General features: G+C 38.7%; 2 protein-coding genes across 2 annotated transcripts; one reads left to right on the forward strand and one right to left on the reverse strand.

The window, feature by feature from the left end:
- On the forward strand, positions 1-5,263 carry LOC148868698 (protein IWS1 homolog 1-like). Its single transcript, XM_088968990.1, has 11 exons — positions 1-558; positions 659-1,118; positions 1,281-1,400; positions 1,600-1,820; positions 1,963-2,092; positions 2,200-2,262; positions 2,357-2,434; positions 2,796-2,887; positions 3,002-3,067; positions 3,185-3,338; positions 4,774-5,263. The coding sequence occupies exons 1-11, from the start codon at positions 539-541 to the stop codon at positions 4,870-4,872; spliced, it is 1,503 nt and encodes a 500-aa protein (XP_088825116.1). The 5' UTR covers positions 1-538; the 3' UTR covers positions 4,873-5,263.
- A 1,903-nt stretch (positions 5,264-7,166) lies between these two features.
- LOC148868699 (xyloglucan galactosyltransferase MUR3-like) lies at positions 7,167-9,277 on the reverse strand. The gene has a single exon (XM_088968630.1). It carries the CDS (start codon positions 9,028-9,030, stop codon positions 7,300-7,302), a length of 1,731 nt encoding a protein of 576 aa, XP_088824756.1. The 5' UTR covers positions 9,031-9,277; the 3' UTR covers positions 7,167-7,299.
- Positions 9,278-14,380: the final 5,103 nt, after the last annotated feature.

Genomic DNA, 14,380 nt, shown 5'->3' on the forward strand with positions numbered 1-14,380 from the left:
GGTTTATGGAAACCCGGCCATTACAACGCGCATAGCCACAGCCCACAGGGTGGAATTATCGTTGACACTTGGAGGGTGATTCAGTAATAAAACAACTCTATTCCTTGATTGCAATAACTCCGTAGCCTTACGCTCCATTAATGCGCGTTTTGCTGGCTAAGACTTTCGGATGCCAATCAGAGTTGTTTAACATGGTCGTCCATTGGACGTGCCGCGCTTACGCGTTGGGGAGAACCCGTAATTCTCCCCCTCCCCCCATGCCCCAATCCCAGTTCATGCTGCATCCTTTCTTCCAGTTTCCATCTTCAAGCACATTCTGCAGTAATCTCCAATTGATCATATCCATCCACCGTTTTGACTCCTCATAATTCATCCAAGTTGTTCCGTCGATCCCTCTTTATCATCCTGCACCATTTTCTTCTCTTTTGGATTTCCCGGATTTCAACAATCCATCGTCATAGCATAGGCTGCATAGCGCAGCAGACATCTCTCTCGTCTAGGGTTTTGTTTCTGTCAAGAGCTCCTCCCTTCAAGCAACATGGGTTACGAAAACGATCCGTAAGTGCTTTCAGATTTCCAAAATTTCCTTTTTTTCCCCTTAATTCTACGGTGAAGGAATAAATAATTTAGGGTTCTCGAACCTCGGTTATCGTTGTAGGTACCGTGACGAAGATGGTGAGCCTTTGATGGACCCAGACATGCCATCCGATCGGGAGCCGTCGCTTGAACCAGAAGATCTCGACGAAGACTGGCGGCGAGAGCGATCGCCGACCCCGGTTCATGAATCCGATTCTGCATTGAAAGCTAAGCCAAGGAAGAGGCTCATTAAGAAAAGTACTGCGAAGGAAAGTACCCCGGATTTTGGTGTCGAGGATGATGTACAAGATTTTGTGAGAGAGGATTCTGACAATGAGCCATCGTCCTCGCCGCGTAAGAGGAAAGTCTCCAAGGATGCTGGAAACGGAAAGAAGGATAAGAAGCCGAAGTCCGACCGGAAGCTTGGGAAGGTCTTCAAATCTGGCTCAAAGAGTGGGAGTTCTGGAAGGTCCAGGGATCATCAGAGTGGAGACCCGGAGATGAAAGAGATGTGGGATACGATTGCTGGGGCGGATTCGGAGGTAAGGGATGGTAACAAAAGCCCAAACAAATTGTATTTGCAGCCTCATGGTCATGGTTCTCTCATTATATGTATTCTTTATTTCCTTTCCTCGATTTAATTTGATGGGTAGGTTTGAGCTTTTCAGGTTGCATCATCGTTTTTGTTTTTGTAATTGCAATAGGATGACCACGAGGGTGTCAGAACTGTGGATGATGATAACTTCATAGATGATAGCGGTGTGGATCCTGCCGACCGATATGGCAGTGACAATGAACCAGGCTTCCTCGGCGATGCTCCTCAGGTTAGAAATTCATTAACTCATTTCGTACGCATATTGTAACGGGAGATAAAATGCATTTGCGCTACTGCATTTCCAGACCTCCTGGAAGCTGTTAAACTTTTGTTTTGATTTAGAGTATGATTGTTTATGGCATAACCTGTTCGCATATTTCTTCTATTCTCATTCATTCTTTAATCGTTTCTCCCCCAAATTCTGGCAGGCGGAAGAGGGTGAAGAGGATGATGAAATCAAAGAACTCTTCAAGATGGGTAAGAAGAAGAAGAAGAATGAGAAAAGTGCTGCCGAAATAGCTTTGCTAGTTGAACATCTCATGGCCGAACTTGAGGTCACTGCCGAAGAAGATGCAGAACTGAATAGACAGTCTAAACCTGCCATTAATAAACTCAAGAAGTTGCCTCTTCTGACTGAGGTCCTCTCAAAGTAAGATCATTATCTGCTATGTACATGCTTGAGCCCCGTCTCCACATAGCTCGCAATTAGAAAAAAGATATATTCTAGTTAAAACAGAAATATATTCTGTGTGCTCATTTCTTCATTCTCATTTTGCCTGTTTGTCTCCCAGGAGGCAGCTTCAACAAGAGTTCTTGGATCATGGAGTACTAACTCTTCTAAAGAACTGGCTCGAGCCCCTGCCAGATGGAAGCTTGCCCAACATAAATATCCGAACTGCAATATTGAAGATACTGACTGATGTATGTGTGTTCGTCCTCCCTCTTAGTTATTGGCTTGTGGTAATGATTATGTTGTCTCTGAATAAACTTGGTCTTTCATAACATGGGATGCTTATTCTTTTCTACAGTTTCCAATTGATTTAGAACAATATGACAGGAGGGAGCAGCTTAAGAAGAGTGGCCTTGGAAAGGTTTGGGCTTGCCTTAGTGAAGCAATTATGTGTTTGTCCTTTATGGATTCTTGATACCTAGCAGCATGGATAGTTATTTTTTTCCCTAGTGCAGGTCATCATGTTTTTGTCAAGATCTGATGAGGAGACCACTTCCAACAGGAAACTTGCGAAGGATTTAGTTGACAAATGGGTATGCTGCAAATACCAAATCATGTATTGTATGGAAATCCATGATTAGTTTTCAAGAAATTCTTGTGTTTTCTATCAATGAGGCATCTATAGTAGCATGACTTAAGGGTGGTATAATGGGAGGAAACCATGAGAGACCAATATTCAGTGAGTCTTCCAGCTAGGGGAGCTGTGCCCCAACTCCCAATAAGAAATGGAGTTGCTTGTGTTTATCCAAATTTGAAGTATATCTAGGCTTATAGGGATGTTGACAGACATCAAAATACTATTTCCTGATGTAAACTCTTAAAACAAGTTTTTGATTTGCACTCACTGATGATTTGAAATGTTACACACAATTTACTTAAACAAAATGAATGCAGAGTCGACCTATATTTAATAAGAGCACACGTTTTGAGGACATGAAAAGCTATGATGATGAGAGAGTTCCCTTTCGGAGGCCGGCAGCTAAAAAGTATTAATCCAATATTTTCTTGTCTTTTGTTTTTGAATTGTATTAGCTGTTTATCAATTTGAATTGATACTGTTATTATTGTTTTTTACATTGCTGGATAATTGTTCTTTATAGGCCAGTAACCAAAGCTGCAGGACTAGAATCAAGAGATGACGATCTTGATTTGGCTGAATTTTCACAGTAAGTTATCATTGGAATATAGTATATCGATTTGTAATGCACATGTCATTTGCTGTGTGTAGTTGTGCAAGATGTTTCTAATGTATGTCTTAATGCTTATTACTCTTTGCAATGTAGAGAACCAAAGTCTGGCCAATCATCCAATAGGCAACATGCTTCCAGACCTGAAGCCCTACCAATGGATTTTGTGATACGTCCACAATCCAAGATAGATCCGGATGAAGTCAGAGCCAGGGCTAAACAAGTCGTACATGATCAACGCCGTGTGAAGGTTAGTTTGTTGTATGGCCATGGAAGAATAAAATGTGTCAGAACTTATTAAGCTTGAATCCTATGCTCAGTTTACCCATTTGAGATGGATTTAACTAATTGCTTGGAATCATTATTTGATGCTGCAAACCTATAAATATGCTGAAAAGTATTTTATTTTGAGTATTTTGAGTCGTTCAAGTATCTGCAGGAAAAAAAAAATAAAAAAATAGTTCAAATTTCAAATGGACTGAAGTTTATATTTCTATGTTCAACTGATATTAATAATCATTCTGTCACTTTATGAAGCCAGAGCAAAATCAGCATTGAATTTGTTTAACTAGATAGATCACAGGATCCTATTAGCAACTACTAGGTGAAATATGATTGAACTTGTACTATGTGCCAGATAGAAAGCTTTTGTTAACCTGTTCTTATCATTGTCTGTCCTTATTTGGTCAATTTTTATCATCTGACTTCACCGTATTCTACTTTGAACTCATCATTGTTCTTATTTTTGTTTTATGTTTTTAGTCTTTTTGTTAGGAAAAAAGAAACAATTAATACCTAAACCTCCACCACTATGATTCACTTCAGTCTTTCTCTACCCTATATGAAACAGTGGAAGAAATCTGAACCAAATTCTTTCTTCTGCTGTCTGCTTTTTCCATCTTATTTTGATCCTGTCTGCGAGGTTGATGCAATAGGTGGAAAATAATTCTTGAATACCCACAAAGATTTTCTTCTTTTCTATATTTTTCTTGATGCCTAGGGCAATCAAGTACTCAAACTAATACAAGAATAAAAAGGGAAAAGGAAAAAAGTAATTCTTAAAAGACTATGTAAAATATCGTAAAATACTTTGGAATGATTTAATGTGAAATTATTGATAACAATCAGCTGGTATTCTAGGTTTCAAGTGGTGCAACTTGTATGTGGAATGGAAATGGTTAACTGAGTCTAACTGTTTCTCATTATTCAATGATAATCACCTCCTTTAGGAGTTCAATAAATGGGTATCATGTTTGTGCTTTTAAGTGCTACTGTGCTAGTAATAATAATTCTATCACTTAAAACAAGTCAACATGCTTCAATCCCTGGTTTAGAAGACAGGAATTTTGTGGAGCTATCAACATCAATAGATAAGAAGCATTAGTCAATGGTAAATTGGTAATGGTATTTTCTGGAGCGCAGCTGATTTGAAAACAGCAGAAGAAAAAATGCTAGTGAAGGGAGATATCTTGGAAAAATTCTGGTGGAGCATCTATTTTCATGTCTAATTTTCAACTGATACCCTAGGGTATTAAACAATAAATGAATTTTCTTGGATGATGTAAATGGTGTTATCTAGAGCTGAGAGCTCAAACCTAATATTTTATTTTTAAATCTCATAAAACCAATAGTTGTAAAATCCTACTACAAGGAAGTTGGTGTAAAGGTTGTTTTGTTGATTGCAGATGAATAAGAAGTTGCAACAGTTGAAAGCACCAAAGAAGAAACAGCTTCAAGCAACAAAGCTCAGCGTTGAGGGTCGTGGCATGGTCAAGTTCTTTTAGCTGTCACCACTCACCTTCCTACACTAAACATGAAGGAGTGCATTACATAAATGTGACGCCAAGCTACCATCGTGGTGATGAGCGGAAAATCTGTTGATGGTTTTGATGATTTATTTTTCATCTACTGATACCTTCTTTTATGGACAATTGTGAATGGCAACGATATTCTGTATGGGTCTGTAGCCGAATAGAAGGACGGATGATTTGGGATAAGCAAGACCCCCTTCCGCTCATCTCCTCACTCCTGAGTCCTGAGGAGTAAATTAAGCTGATCCTGGACAAGGCTGTCTCTTTTGCTTACTAAGATTGATCGTTCATTTTCAAATTCATGTAATAAATCTATGTTTTGGAACCAAAAGATATCATTAATACATGCAAGGCATTTCTTATATTTGATTAGCCCCAAAATTGGCGGGGATAATGGAATGGGTTATATTGTCATTGTGAAATAGTAGGATTCATGATAAGAATCGGTTATGATGGTGGTGCAGCATTAGCTAATTTTTAATTAGATCCTTCTCCAAATTGGAACTCCCTTCTACGACCCCAACCGAACACGGTGAACTGCTTTTTGATTTTCTTGCCGGCGTGACTGTAATTGTGGAATCGCACGGGAGCGGTTCTGCCTATTAGACGTTTCTTTTGCGACAGGTATGTCGCCCAGACAGAATACTTTGGTCTGGTCTTAAGACGCATAGTGCGTGTTGGTGGAGTAGGGAAGTTGGGAAGGGGCAGGGGGGTGATTTGCCTTCTTTTCTTTTCCATTTTTAGCAAGTGGGTTTAAGTTTGCCTAGCAGCCTACGTAGACAAACCTTGCTTATCTTTAATTAGCTTCAGCTTTCATATGTACCTTGCTTCTATTTTAAATTTGTAATAATTTCAGATTACTTCAGATTGTGGACAGTTTATCCATGCATAGCAGCACAAATATTTTTATTTTGAATTTGAAAAAAAAAACAAAATCATACATAATCAATTGCCTCAAAAGAAAATTTCTTGTTGCCTTACGAACACCTGCGTTTTGTACTCTTACGGGCACTTGTGACTAGCATTGTTAATCTCTTCAAGAGAGTAGGGGTGAGAAAAAAAAAACCTAAAAACTGATCGAAATCAAACAGAAAAATTGGTTAATCATACTGATCGGTTCGGTGTTTTTAAAATACTGAAAGAATCGGTTTGATTTTGGTTAATCAATATAAAAAACCAGCAGTTAATCAAATCGACCGGTATACATGTTTTTCTATATATTTTATATATTATAAATTAATAAATATGCATTATATATATATTTATAATATATTATATATTATTTATTATTAAAAATATAATATTATATATATTTTATAATAAATATTATAAAAACTAAAAAACCAAAAAACCGATGAACTGAACCAACGGTTAACCGACCGGTCAACCGGTTAATCGACTGATTTTGGTTTGGTTCCAGTTACCGGTTTTCCAAAAACCAGTACTACCGGTTCAGTTCATAAAAAAAAGCCCCACGGTTTGGTTACCCGAACCGTGAGCACCCTTTATTCATCTGTTCGCAAAAGACAGTTTTTCGAGTTTGACATGTGCATTCTTCACAGAGAATGCTAGATTTTTCTAAAATAGAAACCAAAGACATGTTCAATTTCTGGTTTCAAAAACATGTTTCTATCTGTCATGTTTCATAAACCATATAATTTCAACATTCCTAAATTTATTTTTTATTTTGAAAACCATCATATAATTTCTATACTACAAAATTTATTTTTAAAACTAAACTTGTTTTTACCTTTCAAAACAAATATAGAGTTGAGCATGTTTTTTTCTTTGATGTGACAATTTGAAAAACAAATGAAAACAACATTCAAATTGTAGGACAATCCCATATGGAGTAAAAGCTTATTGGATTCAAATAGATCGAGGGAAAGGGAATAAAATTAAGGTCATGTTGATGTTACAGGAACTTACTTTTCTGGGTAAGTGCACTTATGGACTCCGGATCTCCTGCCTACGAGAACTCTGCTCATGCCTACCCACAATATATTATCCCTGTGAATTGGGGATATCTCACCCTGCATAATACTATGCAGAGGATGAGATGTTCTCCATGTGTGACTGTGATAAACGTGGACAGAATTCTCGTGGGTAGGAGATCCGGGGAAAATGATACCTGAGAAAATCAATACTTAATACTTAAATTTCTATTAGTTCGTTTGGCAAATCTCTTAGTTGTTCTGAGAAAACTCTGTTTTCTTACCAACAAACACTCGATACTTAAATTTCTACCAGAGAGAGAGAACTAATAACTTTTAAACAATATTGAACACAACATTTTTAAGTCAAGTTTATGAAACTACAATATATTTGCACAAAATGACCCGAAAATGGGTCTCTATCCTCTTTTTACACCTATGTTTTTTTTTTTCCTCTAATTCCCAACTAGGAGTCTGAATCCTTCCAATTAGTAAAGAAAGGACTCCATTCATTTCTTTCCACATTTCCAAACAACCTATACTTCCAGCTCTCGTCTTCCCTGTAATCCATCTCAGAATCCGGCCCATCTCTAATCCCCCTCCTGATTTTATTAACTCTGCCAATCACTCCTTGAACAGCTAAATCGAAAGCATCTTCAATGGTCTGTAATCCGGACCTTGGGTCTGCATATATCAGTCTAGGAATCATCTGTATAACTTTCTCCCTCATAGATTTCACCTTGTCTCTGGGAATCCTAAGCAGCCTCTCCTCTATATTGACTTTCCCTGCCTTCACATCATTCTCGGAAAGAAACACAGAGTATCTTGAATAATTCTTGGGTAGGTGCCACAGATATTGAACATATGCTGACCCTGGATGGAAGAACACTGGTATGCATCCAGCCAACATCGAATCAAAAGCCGATTTACGAGTGTATGAATCGCCGGAAGGCTGTAAACAGAAAACAGAGCTTTGAAATAACTTCATCAAATGACTTGGCTTTTGGCATTTGTTTCCCCCGGAATCACAACTTAGCAACCTGCACCTCCTTCTAGAGGCTATGCATTGATCTATAATGTGATCCCTGATCGACCCTTTGAGGTTGGGACGCGGAGCACCTGCGAAACAGAACAAGAAACGCCTCTTGAGTCTCATCATCCTGTTCTGCCATTGGGAGATCTCATTGTCTCTTGAAGGATGGAAGTAGGTTGGATAAGGAATTGCAAAATCGTTTCTGTGCCAAGGGCTTGATTCAATCACCAAAACAGACATGTTCTTAGCTTCAGGCAAGATCATCAGCTTGCTACCCCAATCTTGGTCCTCTTCTGTCAACCTCCTGAAGTCCCATGTTATCCTTCCTGCAACTAGGAAGTGATCCCTCCCCCACATAAGCTTCCATTCATCTCTCTTAGTGAGCCATTTCATAAGAGCAAGCGCAGCACTGTCTCGCATTGATGTATTAAACCCCCAGAGGTAACGGCTTACATCCAGACCTGCATAGAAGGGTACATAAAAGGCTGAAGCCAGAGATGAATCGTTTGTTAAGCACTTGTAGTGTTTCATCCTTTCATGGAAGATGACTTCCAAAGTGAATTGGTCGGTCACATACCAGCTCTTGTGAGAGAAGACTTTTTCGGTGTTAACCAGTTGAGGACCGAGCCCCCCGTTCTCCAAGGCCCTACACATATCATACCATAAATTGATGGACCGACAGTCTTTGATAATTTCATCATTGAATCTACTAGGGAGATCATAGAGGTAAACATAACGACCGGAGCAGATATCGGAATCAGGCCTCGTCGTGTTCTCTGTAATGGGTAGTCGTTCATCAGCTGGCTCGAATCTCTTGCTCTTGTCAATACTAGATGTTTCTTTCACAGGTTTATCCTCAACCGGTTCATCACCCTTCTCCTCCATGGGTAATGCTTCATTAGTCACAGTCACTCTGTCAATAGAGTCGGACTGATTACGCATGACATGACCCGTTGCAGGTGATCGAGTAATGGGTTTGGCATCGTTTTCTGAAATAGCCATCAAATTCGAGTAGGGGGATAGAACAGGGTAGTCATACCTGCTCTTTCCATCGGACAAAGTGACAAAACTGAAGTAAAGAAAGAGGAAGGATAGAGCAAAACAGAGAGAGATGAAGAACCAGAAGAACCGAATATGACACTTGCCCACGTTAAGTTTCTCCATCTGCTCCGCTTCCGTCGTGGTGCAGAACAGTCTCCAGCAATTTCAACTATTTCTTCCCGTCAAAAGAATTCTTCAAAGAAAGTAAAACAACGAAGTGCAGATTCATACCGGAGAGGATTAAAGCGTTCAAACGAAGAAAACGAATTAAAATTGAATTGTGGAAGATAGCGCAGGAATAAATGATTGCTTCGACAGCGGAAAGAGAGTGGGGGGCGTGGCCCGTTTTGGAACCATTGAAACTTTCAAAGTTTCCATGCTTAGGGGCCTATTCTTCTAGCGTTTATTGCATATATTATATATTAATAGCAAATCTACAATCTTTAGGCAAGTAAGTAATCTAATTCCCAGACGAACACTGGCCTCCCCGCTCTTCTCGTTTCCTTACATGTAGCTCGGGTTCGGGTCAACTCCGTGATGCTGGTGCACCCAGCTTATCAATGATATCCTGGTTCACAAGTCAACTGATCCGACGGTATCAAGCTGTAACTGTAATCTATACATAAATGAGTCGCCTTAGGCGGGACCAAGCAATGGATGGTCGGATTTCTGCTTATATCATGTGCATGCAATATAATGTAATCCTTGAGGATGAGGCGAAAGTCAAAAAATGCGAAGGAACTTCGCTACGCTACCTCAGCCTCTTCCTTCCGACCTGAGCCAAGACCCAAGAGCAAGAGGATCTCATTCTTTTCTCCTCCTTGGGGGGAAGATAGATTCACATGTGAATGTGATGCATAAACACACATGCATTGCACGTGCAAGAAGAGTTGTGATTTCATTTTCTTTTTTTATAAAAACTATACTGTACTCAAGCCTGATGTGGTTCACATTCTTCAAATTGGGCAACCCAATTTGCATCCATCTCTAGCCTGAACTGAACTGACATTTCATATTTCCATTTAGATTTTGGATTGGGCCCTGATAGTGATAGGGCCAGGCTAGGGTCTGTTACTAAAATTGAAACCCAGCCCAAACATATTGGAATTCTCTATTTGCACGTTGCTTTGATGGGCTTTATACGAATGGGTTGGCTGCATCTGTGGTCTCCCTGTGTTGATTTGAAGGAAAAGCCAGGGAAAAAAAGAGAAAGGTGGAGAAATTAATACAAGATTTGTAAAAATTTCTCTATCTTTTCCTTTATCCTTACTTTTTCCTTCAAACCAAAACAGCCTCAGCGTTACCATTTATTACATGGAGTCAAAGTCAACTGCCAAGACCATCTTGCTGAAACCTTCCAATATGGCAGGCCATTGGGACCTTTGTCTTCCCATTGGTTCTAAGTACTGTATCTAGAAACCTACCCCCACCCCCTACCAAGAGAAAGGCGAACTTTTGGGTGTAGGGCCTAAACAGGACCAAAGATCAGTTGGACAAAAACCGAACTGTCTGAGTTCACAGTCTTCTGATATTACTGCATTTGATGGGATGGTTGAGAAACGAAAAATAAGTTCTACCTACCTCTCCTCTAAATCAGATGGTTCAAATTTGTTTCAGCTCTACTAAACTTTGTCAGTGGCAGGGCAGAGGCACCCACTTCTTTTTCCTTTTCTGTGTGGAGACTGGAGAGAGGTGGCCGGGTGGGGGTGATTCTGGATATGTGGGAATGGGGTGGTGGCAAGTTTAATAGGAGCTACACCCATCTGGGCTCCTATGTCCCCTAAGGGCCCCAGGCCCAAGGAAACGCCTAATGATATTGCCAAGTGGTCCTGGATTTACCCTCCAATGTTGGATCACTCACTGTTCAAGACCAATGGTTTAGATTTACGAGGGTCCAAGCTCATTTTCCATTGTTTCTTCTTCATGATTTTTCTTATTTCAGCCTTTCACGAGATTGTGCTGCTAGTGCACCTCCGGCCTCTATTCAAATGTTAATGTCCGTTTGAGAGAGCTTGAGGAGTGGCTTCTGGTTTTCCAAAGATCTGTTCCTCATACAAACCTCACAACACCTCCTAGACATAGGGCTGTTAATAAGAAGGCCCAATCCGATCAAACCGACCAATCCAGACCGACTCAATCCAAGTTGGCTGGGTTTTCATCAGTACGGGTTGGTTTTGGGTTGTGCAAATTCTTAAACCGATGATTTGGGTCGGTTTTGGTTTTCACACAATAAAATCGAAACCGATCCGAACTGAATCGACTTAGTTCATAGTTCAAACATGAAGTTCCAAAGCCCATTAGGCCACCTAGTTTTTGAATGGTTGCAAGAAACTTTGGATTAGTGAATAGTGATTAATGAACAACTTTTGTGATTAGCTTTTCATTTAAATTTTATCATAGGAGATGGCTGAAATGATATTCAATATATGACTGTTTTTAAAATTAGCAAGATTGTATCACAGGGATGAACTTAGAACCGAAACCGACCCAATTCAACTCAAATCGACCGGGTTGGTTTTACTTAACACTGGGTCGGTTTCGGTTTCTATGTCAGGTAACCTGACCAAATCGGATTGGTTGGAAAAATCACAATAAACCAACCTAACCCGACCCATGAATAACCCTACCTAGACATATATCAAAAATATCTCACATAAATTATATTATTATTCATAGGAAGATGTTCCCAATACATAATGGGATAGGGTTGTGAGGTGCAACAAATCCCAATTCAGTCCTTACATGAACAACTATAAATTATATTTGGTGAAAGATCTTTAAGAGCTCAAATTAGATATCAGTCAGTCATTTAAAGGGCTATTCGTTTCAGCCTCATACTCCTTCGAATAATTTATCCCAAGAATTTAAGCTTCAAACCTGCTGAATCAATTTAACTATTCCTCAATTCAGCCATCGCACAGGAATTGGTCCTTTAAAGCTCAGTTTAAAAGGAATATAAATATAAATATGTATAGTATAAATATATAGATAATGATATAAAATACAAACTCCTTCCAAACTGAACTTAATTAATTAATTTCAATGTGCTCCAGTGTCTCCACCGTCACCATAACTGAATTGGACTTTTCTGCATTTGAGGTTTAGCCGTTGAAGAGTTTTGACACGTGGTTTGGTCCACCACCAAAAGCACTCCCCGAGCCGAACGAAGGATTCCTAACCGTCGGTTGTCTTTATTTACAAGACCACTAGTCTAATTAATACATCCGTCCCCGTAATTGAATTCCTTTCAAGTTTCAACGAAACTTCCAGCCTTTCAAGTTGGAACTAGAGATGAATCTTCATGCTAGTCGTATATGATGGCCACAACTGTCTCTCTAACGAAGACCAGATTTTTTGAACCACTGACGATAATGATATCCGGTCCAACCGCGTGAAGGGGCCCACCTATTTGTACGCGCCAACACCAACAATAGGGAGCATCAATTTATCAACTAATACCCTTTACATTATAATGCTTGATTTGGCATCACGTCCAGATTACCATTACTTTGCTTCATTTACCTTTCTCTCCATTATTATGATTGGTTAGCATTATAATTTAGAACAACGAAGAAGTAGGCATCATAAAGTATGTTCATTAGACATCTACTATACCCACGACAATAAATAGAGTATGAATCTACTACAGAGAAAACGCTATCCACACCCTACCCACAACCAAATGAACCAATGTCAACTGCTATTCTGAGCTACTGTTAAAAATAGCTTTGAAGTTCTGCCTCCAATACATGAACAGTTCTTGCAAAAAATTCCCCTGAACTATGAAAAGATTCTATTATTAGACGCGCAGCATATAATATCATGTAGTTTTTCTTTTAGGCTGTGTTTGGTTTGAAGGCAAATGTAGGGGAAACTTAAGAAAGGTTATGGAAATTTATATATACAACCTTTCTATAGGTTTTCTACCTTTTCCTTCCAACCAAACTTAACCTTAGTGAAATCTATTATATATACTAAAACGGGAAGGACGGGGTCTGGGCGACGTGATCATTTTTACGTGCATATGCACACATAAATTTGATTCAACCGTGCCAATGTTGCTCAAATAAAGGTCCATTTCATCTCTCACTTCTCTCTTAAATAATCTAATTACGTGTTGCCTACTCTTTTATCTTTTAGTACATGTTGCCCATTCAAAGTTCTACCACTTTATCAAATCAATGTCGATTAGGTTAAGGAGTATTAGTACGTGTTGCCCTCCTTCACCCGCAAATTTACCACCCAGGCGATGCCCTTCTGTGATAGGTTAGCGTACACTAGACCTAGCATTGTAAATCCACTTCAACCACCACCATATCACCTCCACTGCCTTCGGCCATAGTTATGAGAGCGTTGCTTCTGAGCTCTGTGCTAACAAATGACAATACTACAACTCATTGTTGAATCAGAATTTATGGATTGATGTGAAGAATTTAGTGACTCTAATGCCTCCACCTGCGTGTGGGCTCATTGCTGGCCGAGCTGTTTGTACCGACGCCAATCGCTGGTTCAGACGAGCAAAATCAAGGGACCCCGTTGGTCTTCAACTTGGATTTGGAAGTTTCAGCAAATAAGCTTAAAGAAATTTCCGAAGCTTTTTGGTAGGAATTATCAATGAATAACCAAATACCTACCCTTAGTGAAATCTTTACTTAAAAAGGAAAAAAAAAACAGTTTAGGCAAAGAGAATGATAACGGGTTGACTCCGTTTTTACATTTTTACATTATGTTTGGCTCAATTTTAGAAGAAAGAAAATACAAATATATACGGTTGGTTATGCAATGTGGATTGGTTCCCATATTTTGTCATGTGGATCCTAAACATTACATCAGCAAAAGTTCATTAAAATAGAGTAATAAATGGAATTCGTAGATAGTAAAATTAATAGGATTTTCAAAGGGTAAATTATAAATAGGTGTACCTATACTTTGAGGGTAGTGACAGATATTGAACTTTCAATTGCAACACTTGTTGAGTATTTTGAACTTTTAAAAATAGTCACTTTGGTCCATCCATTAATATTCCATCAATTAAACATTACATAATGTAAAAAATTCCCTTCTCATATTTTTTATAAATCATTATACGGGGTAAAATCATCACCAGAGAACTTTGTTGCCAAAAAAATTGAATATATTATTTGTTGTCCATGTGAGAACTTCATCCTGAGGATGATCTCAGAAATACATGAAAAGAGTATTTTTAAAATTATGTAATGTTTAATTGACAGAATACTAATGGATGGACCTAAGTGTCTATTTATAAGAGTTCAGGGTTTTTGTTTCATTTGTTTTTGCATATTGTCATATCAGCGGAACAAAATAAAATAAAAAACATGTTATTGAACTATATTTTATGTTTTCAAAGGGAAAAATAGGTTGGTTTGTTTAAAAAACTTACATATTTTTTGGAACCAACAAACTATTGGTTTTTAAAACAAAAACAAAATTTTTAATATAAAAATTATATAAT

This window comes from Nelumbo lutea, chromosome 2, assembly GCF_056320005.1.
Source record: "Nelumbo lutea isolate HS-2025 chromosome 2, American lotus-T2T, whole genome shotgun sequence".
Classification (NCBI taxonomy): Eukaryota; Viridiplantae; Streptophyta; class Magnoliopsida; order Proteales; family Nelumbonaceae; genus Nelumbo; species Nelumbo lutea.

What these genes read in the sequence shown, in the direction of transcription:
- LOC148868698 (XM_088968990.1), top strand. Translation starts at nt 539, where the DNA reads ATGGGTTACGAAAACGATCC. An exon ending in ATGGGTTACGAAAACGATCC is followed by an intron (nt 559 to 658) that starts GTAAGTGCTTTC and finishes TTATCGTTGTAG; the next exon opens with GTACCGTGACGAAGATGGTG. An exon ending in CTGACTGAGGTCCTCTCAAA is followed by an intron (nt 1,821 to 1,962) that starts GTAAGATCATTA and finishes TTTGTCTCCCAG; the next exon opens with GAGGCAGCTTCAACAAGAGT.
- LOC148868699 (XM_088968630.1), bottom strand. Translation starts at nt 9,030, where the DNA reads ATGGAGAAACTTAACGTGGGCAAGTGTCATATTCGGTTCTTCTGGTTC.